The sequence below is a fragment of the Nanorana parkeri genome, unplaced genomic scaffold, assembly GCF_000935625.1.
Source record: "Nanorana parkeri isolate BGI_ZX_2015 unplaced genomic scaffold, ASM93562v1 scaffold1196, whole genome shotgun sequence".
Taxonomy (NCBI): Eukaryota; Metazoa; Chordata; class Amphibia; order Anura; family Dicroglossidae; genus Nanorana; species Nanorana parkeri.
In genome coordinates, this window is record NW_017307464.1 from 463,870 (window position 1) to 480,907 (window position 17,038).

The window sequence follows — 17,038 nt, forward strand, 5'->3', positions numbered from 1 at the left end:
AAAGGGGAAATGTTAGACTCACCACAGCTCAATCACATGTTTCAAAATACAAAACATACGTGCAATATTCACATCCATATGTTGTATGACCATTTGTCTGAACATTCTGAAAAATGTTTTTAAATGTCAATTATATTTTCCAAGAATAAAATAAATACTATTTGTCTTAATGCAATTTGTTATAGTGCATAGAACTTCTGAACATATTGAATACTTTTATATGACTTTAAACACCTGCCAAAAAATAATTTCTTACCTTCACCGAGTCTGCCTGTCTGCTCAGCACTTCCACCTGGTAAAATCTTGGCAATGTATGCTCCAATCTCTCCTTGACCTCCTGGTATCTCTTTTCCACCAACAACCCTTATTCCAAACCCATTTCCTAGTTAATAAACACACACACACTTGTGATTTCTGACCATCTGATAAGCACTCAGAATTAAAATGAAAGTAACAGCAATCAAAATCTATGACAGCCATATTTAATGACAGAGCATTAGAATATCTTCATCTGGTATTTTTCACATAACCTGGTATTTCAAGATTTACATTTACTATTACTATTCTTCATGTGTTAATAATTCTACTTAACCATCAGTGAAAATACAGACAATTGTTATGAAAATTAATAAATCCAGGGTGTAAATATAATAGCAAAACAATGTTTTAATTTTGAGCACTTTACTTTTAATTGATTGTGATTTTAGAGGTGAATACGTGCAGAAGGAATGTAATTCAAAATAACTTGCAGATAATAGTAAATCTGGCAAGATTTTTTTAATTCAAAGAATAGGGAGTCATGTGAAAGGAAAATAAAAAACAAACTATTTTTTGTTTGCACATTATTGGATGATTAAGTCAGAACAACTTCATCTCATTCACTATATATATATATATATATTTTTTTTTTTAAACTGAGTTCAAGAGCCAGCAGGTATTTTGAGAGCCAGCAGAATCTGTAGAAAAAAATCTGTAGAAAATCTATAGGCCAGCTTAAGGTGTACGATTTTGACATACCATTAGGGAGTATGTGGATGGAGTTTTTTAATTATGTGTAGATGTTTTTAAATGTGGCCTTTGATAATAAAATTGATATTTTTTTTGCAATAGATGTTGTGTATGTTTTTGTTGATTTCTTACGCAGTTTTATGTTTTTTTTCCTTATGTTTCTTTTTTAAATATGTGAGGGCACCAAAGCTTAAAACATTATATTCTTTAATCTTTTTCAAGTCATTACTCTGATTATGTAGCAACTTAGCTCAGTATAACCTGGAAGTGTTTGGGCAGAGAACAGATCTCAGCTGTGTATCTTGATTTTATTACCTTGGTTCACATACACAAAAGAAGCCTGTATAATTATAATGTATGATGTTATTCAATACATTGCATGGTTATGAGCAGCAGTTATTACTAATTAGACAAAGTAATTATTTATAAAGTTGCCACAATGTAACAGGTGCTAAATATCTCCTCCATGGTGGATCTGCCTCTGGGTGGGAGATAGAACATCAAAACACATTTTAAATATTTATATTTCCAGGATCACCAGGTGTTATTTCTTATTTGGAACTCCTTGAAATGTCAAATAATTAATTTGTACATGTTTATTATGACTTTGCCTAAATGTCACCAATGCCTTAGATAACCCTTCATTTCAGTAAACCAATGTATTACTAAAACAAAGTACAGTAAACTTCCAGTTATCTGACACCCATGGGGATCGGTAGGTGCCAAAACACTGCTCTGGTTGCTTAAGAGTTCATATTAACTCTCAAGCAACAACCCCCCTTGAGGTGGCCCTCCCCCTCTGTGGCCCCATTCACTTGCAGGCTAGCTTCTGCAGCCAGAAGGTGAATGTAAACAGCTGGGAGCAATAGCCAAACTGCTATTGGCTATTGCAAATTGCAATAGCTAACAGCAGGCTGGCTATTGCACTGGCCCACTAAGCAGGGGAGTGGATACTGAGAAAGAAAGTTCTCTCTCAAGTACGCTCCTGTGCTTAGTGGGCGGGTACAATAGCCAGCCTGCTATTGGTAATTGCAATATGAAATAGCCAATAGCAGGCTCGCAATGGCTCCCTGTTGTTTCTGCTGCTGACCGTAGAATCTAGCAACCAGCTGGCAGCAAGATGCAAACAAAGAATTAAGTTAGCAACTAAATACATTTAGTTGCTAATTACATTTTTTAGTGTGTAACAAGCAAGCGATAATATTTTAGTGTGCATCAAGCCATTAGCAAAAAAAAAATCGAGGACATATTATGCCTTCGATTTTTTGGCCAGTTGCTTGAGAGTGCCGGTTGCTGATTCTGGTAATTTTCCTTTTAACTCCTAATATGGTAAACATTCTTTTCCAGATGAAAATAAAAATGCCCCTTAATCAGAATAAAATATTTTTTTTACAGGAAAAGTATGCAGTCAACACTAATTATGTTTTTTTTTTTAGCAATTACTCTTTGTTGACCACTTGTTAATGCAAACACTGCCTGATTAACACTAATGATGCCAGGACTGGTTAAGATAATTTTGTGTGGGTCTGGATGATGCCTCCTTTTTACTTCCTTTTCCTATCTAATGCTAATCTACCTGAGGAAGCATATTGCTGTAATTTTTTGGTCATTTGTGTTGAGTCGGTATTTGTAAAGACATGCTGTACTTCGTACCCTTTTTTGTGTCTGTAACAAAGTAAATTGACCAAAGCAACAATGTAACCTTATAGTCTCTCTTTGAAGCTCCATGCTGTGATATCACAAGGGGGACGATATTAGAATGCATTCCTATTCCTACTAATTATTCCATCTCATCAGTAGAGATGAGCACACTTCAGAATTTCTGAAACTAAAGTCCCATTGAAGTCAATAGAAATTTCAAACTGGTTCAAAAAAAGTGTGTATTATAGAGCAGCAAATGATGGAAAATTGGGAGGAATGGTTTGAGAAGCTCCTGGCAACCCTGCCTGATAAAATAACAAGTCCAAAAGCAGCCTGAGACACATATTTTAGATATTCTACCAAAGATACTAAGAAAGAAGGGTGGGAGCTGATTGGCAGTAAAGCTAAGGGTGCTCAGGCAATAGCAGACGCAGATATAATGCAGGGACAGCGTGTTGTGCCTTTTTTCAGAAACCTTTTGTGAATCCTAACCAACACAAAAAAAATTACATTTTGATTCAGACCTGGCCATATGAATTTGTGAAATATATTGTCATTCATAATTCAGGTCGAAGTCTATTCACCAGTACAGCAACCATACAGATGTCTTAGGGGTCTATTCACAAAGCTGCCGAAGGATCTGGCCGTAGCTTCACCACTTCTGATCGGTTATTCACTCGGCTGCCCTCGGCAGCTTTGTGAATAGACCCCTTAGTGACAAATCTGATAAATCTGTCTGCCTTTTGCTAGTCTTAATTATTGACTATTTAGCTAGTCTTAATTATTGACTATTCTAGTTCTGCATAAGCAAAAATGGAAACTATAACACCATTAATATAAGGTCAAATATTTACATCAATTTTCATTTGACTAAATATGAAAAGTAATGCACAACTAATTATGTTATAAATTGTTAAGTTCCAACTTTTTTTATAACTAAAAGGGGTTGATTTACAAAAGGCAAATATGTGAAAGTGAAAAAGTTGTTCACTTGTATAAATTAACCTTGTGCCGCTCTGTGCTAAATTAATTATAGATTAGATTGTCCGTGCAAAACTATACAAATGTGCCAGTGACTTATTTGACCATAAACAAACTCTGCAAACGAATCCGCCCTATGCGCTTTTCATCATGGACAACTTCCTCTGGGGCATTCAAGGTTATTTAAATTGTATACTGAACACATTTTTGTTCTACTGTGTGCAAGGGACTTAGAATAGAGAGATCACTAGAGCAGGATATAATAAATAGGTTGTTCACTTTGCAAGGGAATTTTCACTTTGCGAGGACATTTTCCCTTAGCTTAATGAATGTGTTGAAGCTCTGCTGCTGCCATTATCCATTCATGTAAAAACAAGAATACAGAGGGTTATTAACAAAGCTGCCTAAGGCAGCCGAGTGAACAACCGACCCAAAGTGAAGCGAGCTGAACGCTGTTTGGCTATTCACTTCAGGCTTGTACGGCTAATTTCAGCCGTACAAGGGCTGAAATCAGCTATACATCGGCTTGCTTCAGCTAGCTTCAGTTCAGCCTATCATGCTCAGCATGTTTGGCTGAGCCGAAGTACAGAAGGAGTTCGACTCCAAGCCAGCTACTCGCTGTCGTTTGGCCTATTCTCATAGGGGCCGAACGGCAATGAGTGAATAGCTGAATGCCGCCGAGCGGCATTCTGCTCGGTACCTCCGTGGTACCGTGCAGAACAGCAAATCAGTGCAAAAAGTTTAAAAATAAAGAAGTAAAGAGAAAAAAAATTTTTAGAAAGGTAAATAAATGATAAATCTTAAAAATTAAATAAAGATTTTAAAAAAAAGACCAAAATAAAATAAAGTTTAAAAAAAAGTAAAAAAATGAAGATCATTGAAAAAACAAAAATAAAGATCATTGAAAAAACAAAAAAAATAAAAAAACAACTGGCAATGACAACTAGCTCCACCCAACTGTCCCCATTTGGCCGGGACCAGCTAGCAGGTCCCGGCCAATGAATAACAACTTGGCGGAGACGGCGGTGATCTCAAGGCTGGCTCCGACCAGTTGCAATGGGGATGCTGATCTGTCATTGCAACTGGCCAGAGCCAGCTGTGAGAGCATGGCTGGCTCCACCCAGCTGCCAGCTGCAAGGCCCACTTCGAGTAGCACCTCGGCTCAGTCCATATATATATCCTTTATAGCTGCTGTAGTTTCCACTTATAGTTTTGTGTTATACCCAAGTCATCTATCCCCAATTAACACAATAAATCATAAGCACAGCCATACTTTTTCTGAACAATGTTACATTTACCTGAAACAGTGTGATCCTTTGGATCTCTTTGAAGCTTAATTCTTGAATGAGGAAATGGGTAATGTATAGGTTTTCCATTCATCTAATACACATAAAATATATATTATAAACACAGCAATCTTTGTAAATGGTTCATTAATTATTAGCATGAATTCAATATACAGGTATGAAATCTATAATTAATGTAATGGTTCAACTAGCAAACATAAATGTATCAAATCTTTTTTTTATTTTCATTCATAACCACACAATGAATATACCTTAAATTACTTTTCAATAATAACACTTGCCCTCTCTATTTTTCCTCTAATATTATTGACCTACAAAGTTTGTTAACATAAAGGGTGCCCTGTTCTTTGCTCTTCTCTGGTTCATCCCCGTCCGTGCCCATGGTTTAATGGTGGATAGTAGTGGACATTGCCACCTTAAAGATTACCATAAGTTAATTGAACTAGACAAACTGTATTCATCAATAAATGTGTCTATACTAATTGTAGCCTATTCCTAAAGAAGCAGATTTCTGTGAAATGTGTAGAAATTGGATATCCGCCCACTGGACCACAACATAATAAAGAAGGTGATATCCAGTAAACTGTAAAAAGTACTCTAATGTTAAAATTTTGGGAGGATGTGGCTACATCCTTTGGTCTTTTTTAGATAATCTTTCTTCTCCTTTTAAAATATAATTTATGTATTTTTAGATATGTTGAAATAAACATTTATTACATATTATTAAAAAGTGCACTCTGTGTAATCCTTGGAGTACCTTTAAAGTCAAAATTTTCTCTCTTTTCTTTGATATAAATTATTGGGATGAGGTACTCCCCCTCTATGCACACCTCACTGTATGATAACTTTAACCACTTCAAGACCAGGTGTTTAGACCCCCTTCCTGGCCAGGCCATTTTTCAGTATTCAGCGCTGCGATACTTTGACTGACGTTTATTCCGTCATGCAACGCTGTACTGAAATGAATTTTATACCATTTTTTGGGGACAGATAGAGCTTTCTTTTGGTGGTATTTAATCACCACTACGGGTTTTATTTTTTACTATAATTAGGAAAAGTTACTGAAAATGTTGTTTTTTTTACATTATGTTAGGAAACACTTATTATTACCCAGTTTTTTGGTAAAATATAAAAGTCGGGGTCACGTCGGTTAAATAGACACCAAACATGCCAAGCTTTAAAATTGCGCACACCTGCGACATCGCAGAAAACTACCATACCCAAAATAGGCCATAGGTGACGCTTTAAAAGCTTTTACTGCTCATCAGTTTTGTGTTATCAGTGATTGATGGCCCTAGACTTATTGCTCTCACTCCGACGTTCGCGGCGATATGTAACATGTGCGGCGTAATGGACGCAATCGTCTTGTTTGCACGTATGCGCCCCCGACGCATGTTTGCATGCGTGTATGTATGGGTGGGGACTTTACATTTTTTTTTTAATTCTTTTTTATGTGTAACTTAAAAATTTTTGGGGGGGGACTTTCATTTTTTTCCTTTTTTTTCCCCACTAAACTTTATTGCTATCACATACGGGGGCTAATAAAACCCCCCTATGTGATAGCAAAATATGTGACAGGTCCTCTTTATGGAGACATCAGGGGTCTCCAAGACCCCTAATGTCACCTAGGACCCCCCAAAATTAGCTGATGAAGCACAGATCTGCTCCATCAGCTTCTTTGCAGCTTCTGAAGCTGGAGAGTGACACAAGAATGCGGAAGTGATGTATAATACAACACTTCCGCATTCTTTCAGAGGAGAGGGGACCGGAGGGAGCTTGTGTAACAATCTCCCTCTGATCCCCTGACACAGGCACCGGCGGATCGGTTGTATGTTAACAGGCACCGCTGCCTGTTTTAAAATTGCGGTTATTTCCCGATCGCGCGCGCCGAGGGGGCGTGTCTGAGCGGACGTCTAAAGACACCCACTCAGATCTAAAGAGCTCCAGGCCGGCCGTTTTTTTACTACGGCTGGCCCGGAGGTGGTTAAAAGGGACCCATAACTCTAATTATACCCTTCATACTAATTATCCAGTAATTTATCCCTTGAGACAGTTCAGGTACTAGTCAATATGCATGACATTACTGTGAGGATTATGGAAGCCAACAGATGGTAATGACCAACAATGGGCCCCAACACACCTCTGACTAAAGCTTTAAAGCCCATTTCTGCCTTTGCAGAGGTATTTAAAAAAAACCCACATATGCCAGCAATGAACACTGACTGTACATGAAGCATGCATATGCAGTTGATATATAGAGTATATGAAAACAGAAACTTAAATTTTTGTTAGCTTTCCTTTTCATATTCTCATGGAAATGCCTCTCTGTTTTGTAAGCTTTGTTTGAGCTCTCCCATTTATTAGTATTCATAGTGGCACTCCTCCCCTCTTCCCCCGGGCAGTATATTGTGTGCAAAGTCAGACGGAAGTTTACTGATCATGTTACAATGAATAACAGGGAGGGGGCAGCTGTTTACAGCCTAACTACAATCTGACCCTGGTGTCTGACTGATTTTTGTTGTGGAGAAAATTTTAAATTTTTAGGTTTCAAGCCTAATAAAACCTTCATTTAAAAAATGAGGAAAGCCTAAAACGTGAGTCATGAAAATTTGCAGATGTATACATCACTGCACATTTTCATTACTACAATAAATGCTAATCACTTACAAAGGTGGAAATGGACTTTAAGTTAGTGGGACTAGAAGCTGAGAATCAAGTGTAATTTATACATTGCACATAACTAATTCCACTAAACAAATCCCTTCTTAAAGTATATGTGAACCTAAAAAAAACCTTTATTTGAATTAATTCTAAAGTCCATGTTAACCATTAGTATATATCCTTTTTTAAGACTGCCAATGTCTAAATGTCTAACCTGGTAATCTTGACAGTCACCTGTATAATGCTCAGCTTCCCTACTCTCTGCTTTTAATGCCAACTACAGATTCAGAAAGTAACATTGCCAGACATGCACAGTACCACTTGCAATAGGAACAGCAGGATGTTTTGCAAAGGCACGATGAACCTGCAGTCCTGTAGTCAGCCTGTGACATCACAGGTTGGCCTGCCTATAGTATGACCCTGCCAAGAGTGATTGACTGCACAACATCAATCATGCCTCTATCCCTCCCTGCAACACTAGAGCTGTTTCAATGGTGTGGAAAAGCTCCTTTAATATGTACTGCCAGCAGAAGCTTGCAATCATCATTAGCAGTCTCCATCCTCATCCCTCAGAGTCCATAGATATGGAGCTGAACAGTGGTCCACTATTCAAGAGACCACTTACACATATTTATCAAAAAAAGGTATTTAGAAAGCCTTTTTAAAACATGTTTAGGCTGATGTGCTTAAAAAAGTCAGTTTTTAATGGTTTAAGTGTTTTACACCTTATGGCTTTACAAACACTTTAATGTTCCTTCTTATAAATAAATTCTTCTAATAAATGATTGTTACTGAAGAACAAAGAAGACTGATATGGCATACAACTCGCATCCAGCATCTCTACCATCTTACTTGATCCTGATGTGGTGGTCTGCTGTGTGTAAATTTGTCTGGCAATTTTCGGTCAAGTCCATTATCTAGGCGTGATTCCCTTGGCTTGTCAAACCAGTCTGTTTCTTCACGACGCAGATGATAGGCTTTGGAAATTAATGATATGTAAATATTTCTGTTTATTGAATATGGTGGACAGTGTCATAAACCTGCAATGCGATACTCATGCAAAAGACTATCCATGCATCTCAGACCAAGGTCAAAGGTTCACATATAGGCGGGCAGAATGACATTTACTGTTGCAGTGTGCAAAGCAAAAATGACATAGATCACAAAAAATCCACAAAAACAATGCCATGCCATCAGTGTAATGAGGCTAAAATATTTCCTGATCATTTTTACTGGATGCAGTTCAAAGTGGCCTCATATATCCAGTGTTTTATACAGAAAATCAGCAAATTCAATTTTACAAATAAATGGGCCCTTTTTATGTGGCATCTACAATAATGTGGGGTACTGAAATCTGAGATTTCAGTATCCCACATTAAAATACACATCATGTTATGCTTCATTAGCTCCTAAAAACATAGTCTGGGAGTTATAGGACAGCAAAGAGAATTTCAGAGTTGCGTGTATTAATTTCTCAAATTTTACACAAGTTGGATATAATAGAACACATTAGGGTTGCACAGATACCAAGTACAGTACTCGGTACAAGTACGAGTGCATGTACCGATACTTTTGAGCTCCAAGACTACACTAGAGAAAAATTCAAAAATTAGGAAGCAGCTGTCATTTGTAAGGAGCACACGAAGCTTCTGGGATGTGTACATCTCTGCTTTAACCAGTTGACATCCGCGGTGTTAAACCCCCTTCCCATCCAGGCCATTTTTCAGTATTCAGCGCTGCGGTACTTTGACTGACATTTATTCCGTCATGCAGCGCTGTACTGAAATGAATTGTATACCCTTTTTTGGGAACACATAGAGCTTTCTTTTGGTGGTATTTATTCACCACTGGGATTTTTATTTTTTTATATATTAAGGAAAAATTACAGATTTTTAAAAAGAAAACAGTTTCCCCAATATTAAATTCTAAAACATTTATAATTTCCCAATTTTTTGGTAAAATATAAAAGACGGGGTCTAGTCGGGTAAAGAGACACCAAACATGTCAAGACTTAAAATTGCGCACGCCAGCGAAACCTCAAAAAAACTAAATTACCCAAAATTGGCCATAGGCGACGCATTAAAGCTTTTACCGCTCATCAGTTTAGTGTTATCAGTGATTGATGGCCCTAAAATGATTGCTCTCACTGCGACGTTCGCGGCGATATTTGTGACCTGCTATTTTTTTAAACTTTTTTTGTTTGTGACTTTTATTTTTTTTAACTTTTTTTATTTATATAGATTTTTTTTTTACACTTATTGTTATTGCTATTATATAGGGGGATACCATCCCCCTATATAATAGCACAGGTACACTGACAGGTCCTCTTTATGGAGACATTAGGGGTCCCTAGACCCCTAATGTCACCTGGAGACCCCAAAAGAAGCTGATGAAGCACAGATTTGCTTCATCAGCTTCTTCTATCTGGCATAGGAGCCAGATGACTGACAGGTGAATGCGGAAGTGATGTAATACACATCACTTCTGCATTCACACTACGGAGGGAGAACAGCAAGGAGCTGATCTCCCTCCCTCCTCCTCCTGATGCCATCCCGAGCCGGTACCGGGCCGCAGATGGGGCAGCGGATCCCGGGATTAAAGGTGAGGGGTCAGGAGGGGGGAGATGGCGGCACCCGCGATCGCGCGGGGGGGGGGCTCCGAAATTCACGCCATACAACCGATCAGCGGCTATAGAGCCGCTGATCGGTTGTATGTGAAACAGCCGTTAACGGCTGTAGTAACAAGCGGGTCTTTCCTGCCCGTGCGCGCTAGGGGGCGCGCGCGAGCAGGAAAAAAATGCCGTCTGGCGACGGCAACCCGCAGATAGGAGTCAGCCGTCCGTCCGTCCGTTTTTTCTTAACGGGCGGACGGCAAGAGGTTAATGTATGATTTTTTAAATAAATATAAATAAAGGGATGCACAGATACCAGTTTTGCGAGTACTAGTACTGGTACTTGCCGAGTACTTACAAGTACTGATACATTTTTGTTTATTGTCATGTGACAATTTTTCTAAAACAATACAGACTAATGATTTCAGGACAGTGGTGGAGTGCCAGAGCCAGGTGCCAGCTGCAACCCTGGTAGTTCTCATGAAAATGCCAAGTATCTGCACTGGTACTCGAAAAGTATCTGTGCATCCCTAGAACACATATAATATTTTATCTTCTGAATGACTCTCATAACCAGTTTTTATTGAATATGAATTATTGGTCATCTAACATAATCCTCAGTACACTGAAAAAACTTCAGTTCTAAAAGAGATCAACATTTTAAGGATTGGTAAAACTAAAAAGTATGCAAAAACACTAATAAGATTTGACAATCCTTTCCTGCACTGAAATGTAAATTTATTTGAAAACAATATACTTTGTTATGCTTTCAAATATATAATTGCCGAAATTTTAGTGTAAAGCTGCTTTGAAAATAACAGTTCTTATTCTACTATGACATCACTTAATCATGTGTGTAGAAAAGTATCTCATCAAAAAAGTGAATTTTACTCAAATATGTCTCATTTATAGTATAGGACCTATTGTGATCATAGGTTTTAGCTTTACATTAGCAATGGAAGACTGTACTGCTAAATTGAACTATAACATATCTCTTTACCATGTGTCTATGTATGTATGTATGTATGTACCTATGTGAGGTAGCTATATGGGGGTCTTGTGATATAGTTAAGAGGTAAATATGCAACATTATGTGACCATATGTAAGGATTTGAAAGATATTCAAACGTTGTGGTTACCATTACAGAATTGGTATGAAATATGTTTGAGATATCAAGGTTCTAAACACACTAGCATTGTTTAATTTTTCTCAGACAACAAAATTAACAAACAGGTAAAACCTGCTGAATTATACCCAAAGCTTGTTTAACCACTTCATGTCTGTATACTGTAGATAAATATTCTCTTTCACAATGCATTCTGCAGAGGGAATATTAATCTACATTCCCCTTTGACAGCTAGAACCTGACACTGTACATGACTGCTTGCTGTCAGGCCAGACTGTCATTGACAGCTCAGGGCATCACTAATGATTAGGAACAAGTCAGCTTTCTTCCAGATAATGTAAACATCATGTCAGCTGACAGCTGCTGTGTATTTCCTTTCTGTGCGCTTGCTGTACACAGAGAAATACATATTTTTGTTAAAGAAGGCAATAGACAATTAAAAAAAAAAAAAAAAAATATTAAAATTGTAAACAAAACATATTTATTTTTACATTTTGTATTTGTCTAATTGTCAAGCTATGAAAATGATAAAAGTATTTATTTATCATACTAATTTAGTTAGGCAAATTAGTCATAGGGTTGTTGTTATATATAATTATGGTGTTCAATTTTTTATGGACACACAAGCATCAAAACTTGTCAAATGCTTTCTATATGCTTTCTAAAGTCAATGCAAACTCAAACAATGCTTGTTTGTTTAGTGACTTAGGGACTAAACAGTGGATAATAGAACTATAGGCCTGATTATAATCCAAATCCTGTTGTGCATGCAAGTTACATTATGGGGCCAATTAATTTAAGACATCATTGTCATGACATAGGGGTCTATTCACGAAGCTGCCGAAGGATCTAGCTGTAGCTTTGGCCGATCCTTCGGCTAGCTTCGGCCCCAGGACCCCTTCGGTTCAGTAGAACAAAAGGGGTGCTGTACGGGCTATTCACTATAGCCCGTACAGCTCCCAAACGTGGCCGAGCGGCTCAGTTGAGCCAAACGCATATGCATCGGCTCGGCTGAGCAGCGCTGAAAGCCGAAGCTGGCCGAGTGCCCAGCCGACAGCCTGCTTCTGACAGCTGGGCGGAGCCAGCCGTGATCTTAAAATATTTTAATATTTTTATTTTTTAATTGTCTATTGCCTTCTTTAACAAAAATATGTATTTCTCTGTGTACAGCAAGCGCACAGAAAGGAAATACACAGCAGCTGTCAGCTGACATGATGTTTACATTATCTGGAAGAAAGCTGACTTGTTCCTAATCATTAGTGATGCCCTGAGCTGTCAATGACAGTCTGGCCTGACAGCAAGCAGTCATGTACAGTGTCAGGTTCTAGCTGTCAAAGGGGAATGTAGATTCTGACATCGCTCCGTATCAGAATAAAGCGGGAGGCTCCCAGAGCGCCCAGGAGCGTTTTTTTTCTTTTTTTTATGAAGGCAGCAAAGCCGCCAGACAATAGGAAACTATTGGGTGGAGCTAGCTGTTAATGCTAGCTCCGCACAATCGTTTTCTATTTACTTTTTAAAAAACTTTTTAACAATTTTTCTGTTCTGCTTGGTCCCTCTACATTATAGCAGTCTGGCTTTATCAATTAATTGGAAATACAAACTACATGAAAATTACATGAAATGGGAAATTTTGGGAATATTCACTTTATTTACTGAATTTACTTTTTCCTAACAAGACCAGTATAAATGAGGCACGGATAATTTCTGCAAGGACTGAGTGTCATTATGCATTTAACTATTGATATGTGATGTGATTTAATTATCATGTCTAAGACATGACATTGAATTTACATTTCAATTGTGATACTGTATTCTCAAAATGTATTAATATAATTTTGCTAACAAACAATCTTTAGATATCTATAAAAAAAGTCAGTATTCAGTATAATGTACATGTTCCATTTTGAACTAAAAATCTACTGTTTTTGCAGAATTATTGGTTTCTTTAAAATATTTAATTAATAGCACCCTTTAAAAAATGATATTCATAATTTTGCCATGCAGTAAAATAGCAGATTATGCTCAACATTGCGGTTTATGTTTTTTGTACAAGTACTTGCCACATTGACATTCCTTTGCAAGTTTCTATCACAAACAACATCAGTGATTACATTATAAACTAAAGCAATACAAGCAGACAAAAAGTATAAAAAATAGACAAAAGACAATAGAGCAATATATATATATATATATATATACAGGTGAAACTCGAATAATTAGAATATCGTGCAAAAATATATATATATATATATATATTTAGACATTTGAATGCCACAGATTATATACAAAATGTAAACATTAGTACCACAATATTAAATACATTTATTTTTTCTCAATAAATGTGTCTCCAATATCAAAATGCCTCACTATGAATGGACTATTACTGAATGTTTTTTTCACAGAAAATGTGCTACACTTTTTGGTGGGTATCACTTTCAAGTGCAAAACCAGTGTCAACAAATGAGGTGAACTAATGATGAACACTAATGAGACTTTTGTTGCATCATTCAATTATTTGGCATTGTCATACACTTAAGTTTTGTCCTCTATAAGAAATTCAATTTTTGTGCAATAGGCATCTATGGAAATAGGGTTTTTGCATTGAACACCATGCATCGTAAAGTTAGCAAAATAATTCCCAATTACATATTAATAAATAATGGTAATAACACTACTGTGATGCAATTTAGGAATGGTTGCCATATATGTTAAAAAGTATATTGAAGTAAATTTGATTAAAATATTATGTGTTTACATATTTACATAATACAACTGTATTATAAACTATATATTTTGAACAAAATTTCCAAATTGATCATTAATATTTAATGGTATTCATTGCTATGTATAAATTTTAGATATTCCAGTAAGTTCTTATTGAAGAACAAAACTAACATGCAATACAAAGACATACACAGACTCTACGAGACTGGCAACAGAAGACTCCTACCATCAATAAAGGAATTTTCTGCAGATTTATCCAAAACAAACAGAAAAAAACATTCATTTACCAACAGACACATTGTTCATATCATGTATCCCATCCACATTGTTACAAGATTAAATATTAAAAAGAAGGAAATTAAGATCTTAAAAGTAATCAGAAAGTGTGGGAAATATAGAAAATGATTTTATGCTGAACTTGTAATCCAGTTTCTTTTTTCATTGCCAATCATTTTAACTGAAATAATACAAATAAACAAAAATAAATGAAAAAAGTAAACATCTCCTGATTGTACATTTGAAGCAAAAAAAGTATCAGTAAATTTCATTGTAAGAGATACGGGTGTTGATAGAGATATAATAAACCATATTTATGACATACCTTTCTTTATCCAGAGGGTATAAATTAACATTAACATAACACAGCTTGTACTGACACAATGTTTATAGACCAAAACATATTATCCATATTTAGGCTGTACAAAACCGGTTATACAAACATTTAACCTGCTGCTCAGATAAGTGCCAAGTTTTATTTGTTAAGTTTATCCACTTGCATGTTTTATTAAATTGAACTAGAATGTTTGGCTTTTCTGCTGATTACTTTCGGGTCTGTGTCAATAGGCATTTGTTCACTTTAAGCGAGTTTTTAAATCCCATACATGTCTCTAGAAATGTGCGACCTACATGAAGCAGGTAAAATACAGGTCAGAAGGAGGTCAACCAGTTCAAAGGCAAATGCCAATGCATTCTACATGATCTCACAGTTTAAACTGATGCCCATCAGATAACATCAATGTAAGTCCAAACCCCATCGACAAGTGCCCTTAGTGTGAGATCTTGGGGGATGTGGAGTTTTCATAAATGAATCCCATAGACACACAACTTGTGGTGCTCTAAGTAAAACCTCTCTGCTAGGATCACCTTTTTAATACAGAACATGTTCTTGTTTTTCAGGTTCTAATCTGGATTGGAAAATTTTGTGATATTAGGTAAATAACTTTAAATTAGGTGATTCCTACTAATGATGCAAAAAAAGGTAGCACCGTAATTTTATATTGGAATGCACTTTCATTGTTTTGCCACCTATAGGCATGTACCTAATAGTAAATGTGGACCTGTCTATGTTTATCCATGTTACAGTGCTCAGAAATGTGACTGACCACATATACAACTGTCCAGCATCAGAGGTAATCTTCCAACAATTGTCTACTTGTCCAATTCAGATCAGTTTTAATAGACTATTGTCTGGAATATTAGTTTTTTCATTGCAGCACGTGTGGCAAGGTCTGAGAAGCTGGCTGATGTTTATGCTCCTCTGATAGGATCAAGGGTCAAATTGGTGCTAACAAATACCTATGAATTAACAAAGCCAAAATATTGTTTGGGTAAAAGGACACATTTAGGTTTATTGAACAGAGTACATTTTCACTTAGCTTATTAAAGTTATATTCTTTTTCATTCATCCAATTGCATGCAAAGAAGTTTTAATCTCTGCAAATAATTGGATGTTTTAAAGTGAACACAAGTTAATTGGCAAATGAACCTTGTTATCTTTAGTAAGTCACATTGTTTCAGTACAAGTTGTAATTATGCTCTATCGATATATAAAGAAATCCATTCAAAAAAATAAGTTAGTTGGGTTTTATATTTTTAGCTGTTTAAAACTTAAAGTCTGGATTATGCTACAGAAATATGTCTGTTCACTTATTTTTTACATACTAAATGCCTTAATAAATGTGGCATTCAAAAGTCAGTCATCCTACTAATTTTTTGAATTTTTATGCATTTAATAACTTTTAAATACTACAATGCACAGCGCAAAAAAACCCCAAAACAAATTTAAAATAATTCAAAAGTGAAATGCCAAAATGCTGTTATTAGGAATAATATCACCAATAAATCTAAAATACAACATGGGCAATTAAATAGCACTTAATTTAAAATAAATGTCTTGATTTTTAAAAATTAAATAACATGTAAATGTAAATTTAAGAAAAGTACATGTATATATATTTTAAAAATTAATGCAGTTTATATGGTACTTAAACCAGAGCAGGATTAAAGCTACCTGGGGCCCTAGGCAGAGTAGTAACATTTTGATCACCACACCGATACCTAACAGGAGACACTGCATCCAGAGAGCAGTGCCTCCCACCACTACGCCAAAATACAATGAGAGTACAGTGGGGCAAAAAAGTATTTAGTCAGCCACCAATTGTGCAAGTTCTCCCACTTAAAAAGATGAGAGAGGCCTGTAATTGGCATCATAGGTAGACCTCAACTATGAGAGACAAAATGAGAAAAAAAATCCAGACAAATCACATTGGCTGATTTGGAACCAATTTATTTGCAAATTATGGTGGAAAAATAAGTATTTGGTCAATATCAAAAGGTCATCTCAATACTTTGTTATATATCCTTTGTTGGCAATGACAGAGGTCAAACGTGTCCTGTACGTCTTCACAAGGTTGGCACACACTGTTGCTGGTATGTTGGCCCATTCCTCCATGCAGATCTCCTCTAGAGCAGTGATGTTTTGGGGCTGTCGCTGGGCAACACGGACTTTCAACTCCCTCCCAAGATTTTCTATGGGGTTGAGATCTGGAGACTGGCTAGGCCACTCCGGGACCTTGAAATGCTTCTTACAAAGCCACTCCTTCGTTGCCCGGGTGGTATGTTTGGGATCATTGTCATGTTGAAAGACCCAGCCACGTTTCATCTTCAATGCCCTTGCTGATGGAAGGAGGTTTGCACTC

At 36.5% G+C, this 17,038-nt stretch overlaps 1 protein-coding gene across 1 annotated transcript in view; it reads right to left on the bottom strand.

Annotated features, from left to right (window-relative positions):
- The window catches only part of PCLO (piccolo presynaptic cytomatrix protein), a 118,245-nt gene that overhangs the window by 54,270 nt on the left and 46,937 nt on the right, over nucleotides 1–17,038 (bottom strand). The window contains exons 6-9 of the mRNA XM_018568486.1: nucleotides 14,287–14,304; nucleotides 8,451–8,575; nucleotides 4,929–5,010; nucleotides 257–382 (exon numbers count right to left, since the gene is read on the bottom strand). Of these exons, the coding sequence (XP_018423988.1) occupies nucleotides 257–382; nucleotides 4,929–5,010; nucleotides 8,451–8,575; nucleotides 14,287–14,304 (351 nt within the window). The remainder of the gene's footprint in view (nucleotides 1–256; nucleotides 383–4,928; nucleotides 5,011–8,450; nucleotides 8,576–14,286; nucleotides 14,305–17,038) is intronic.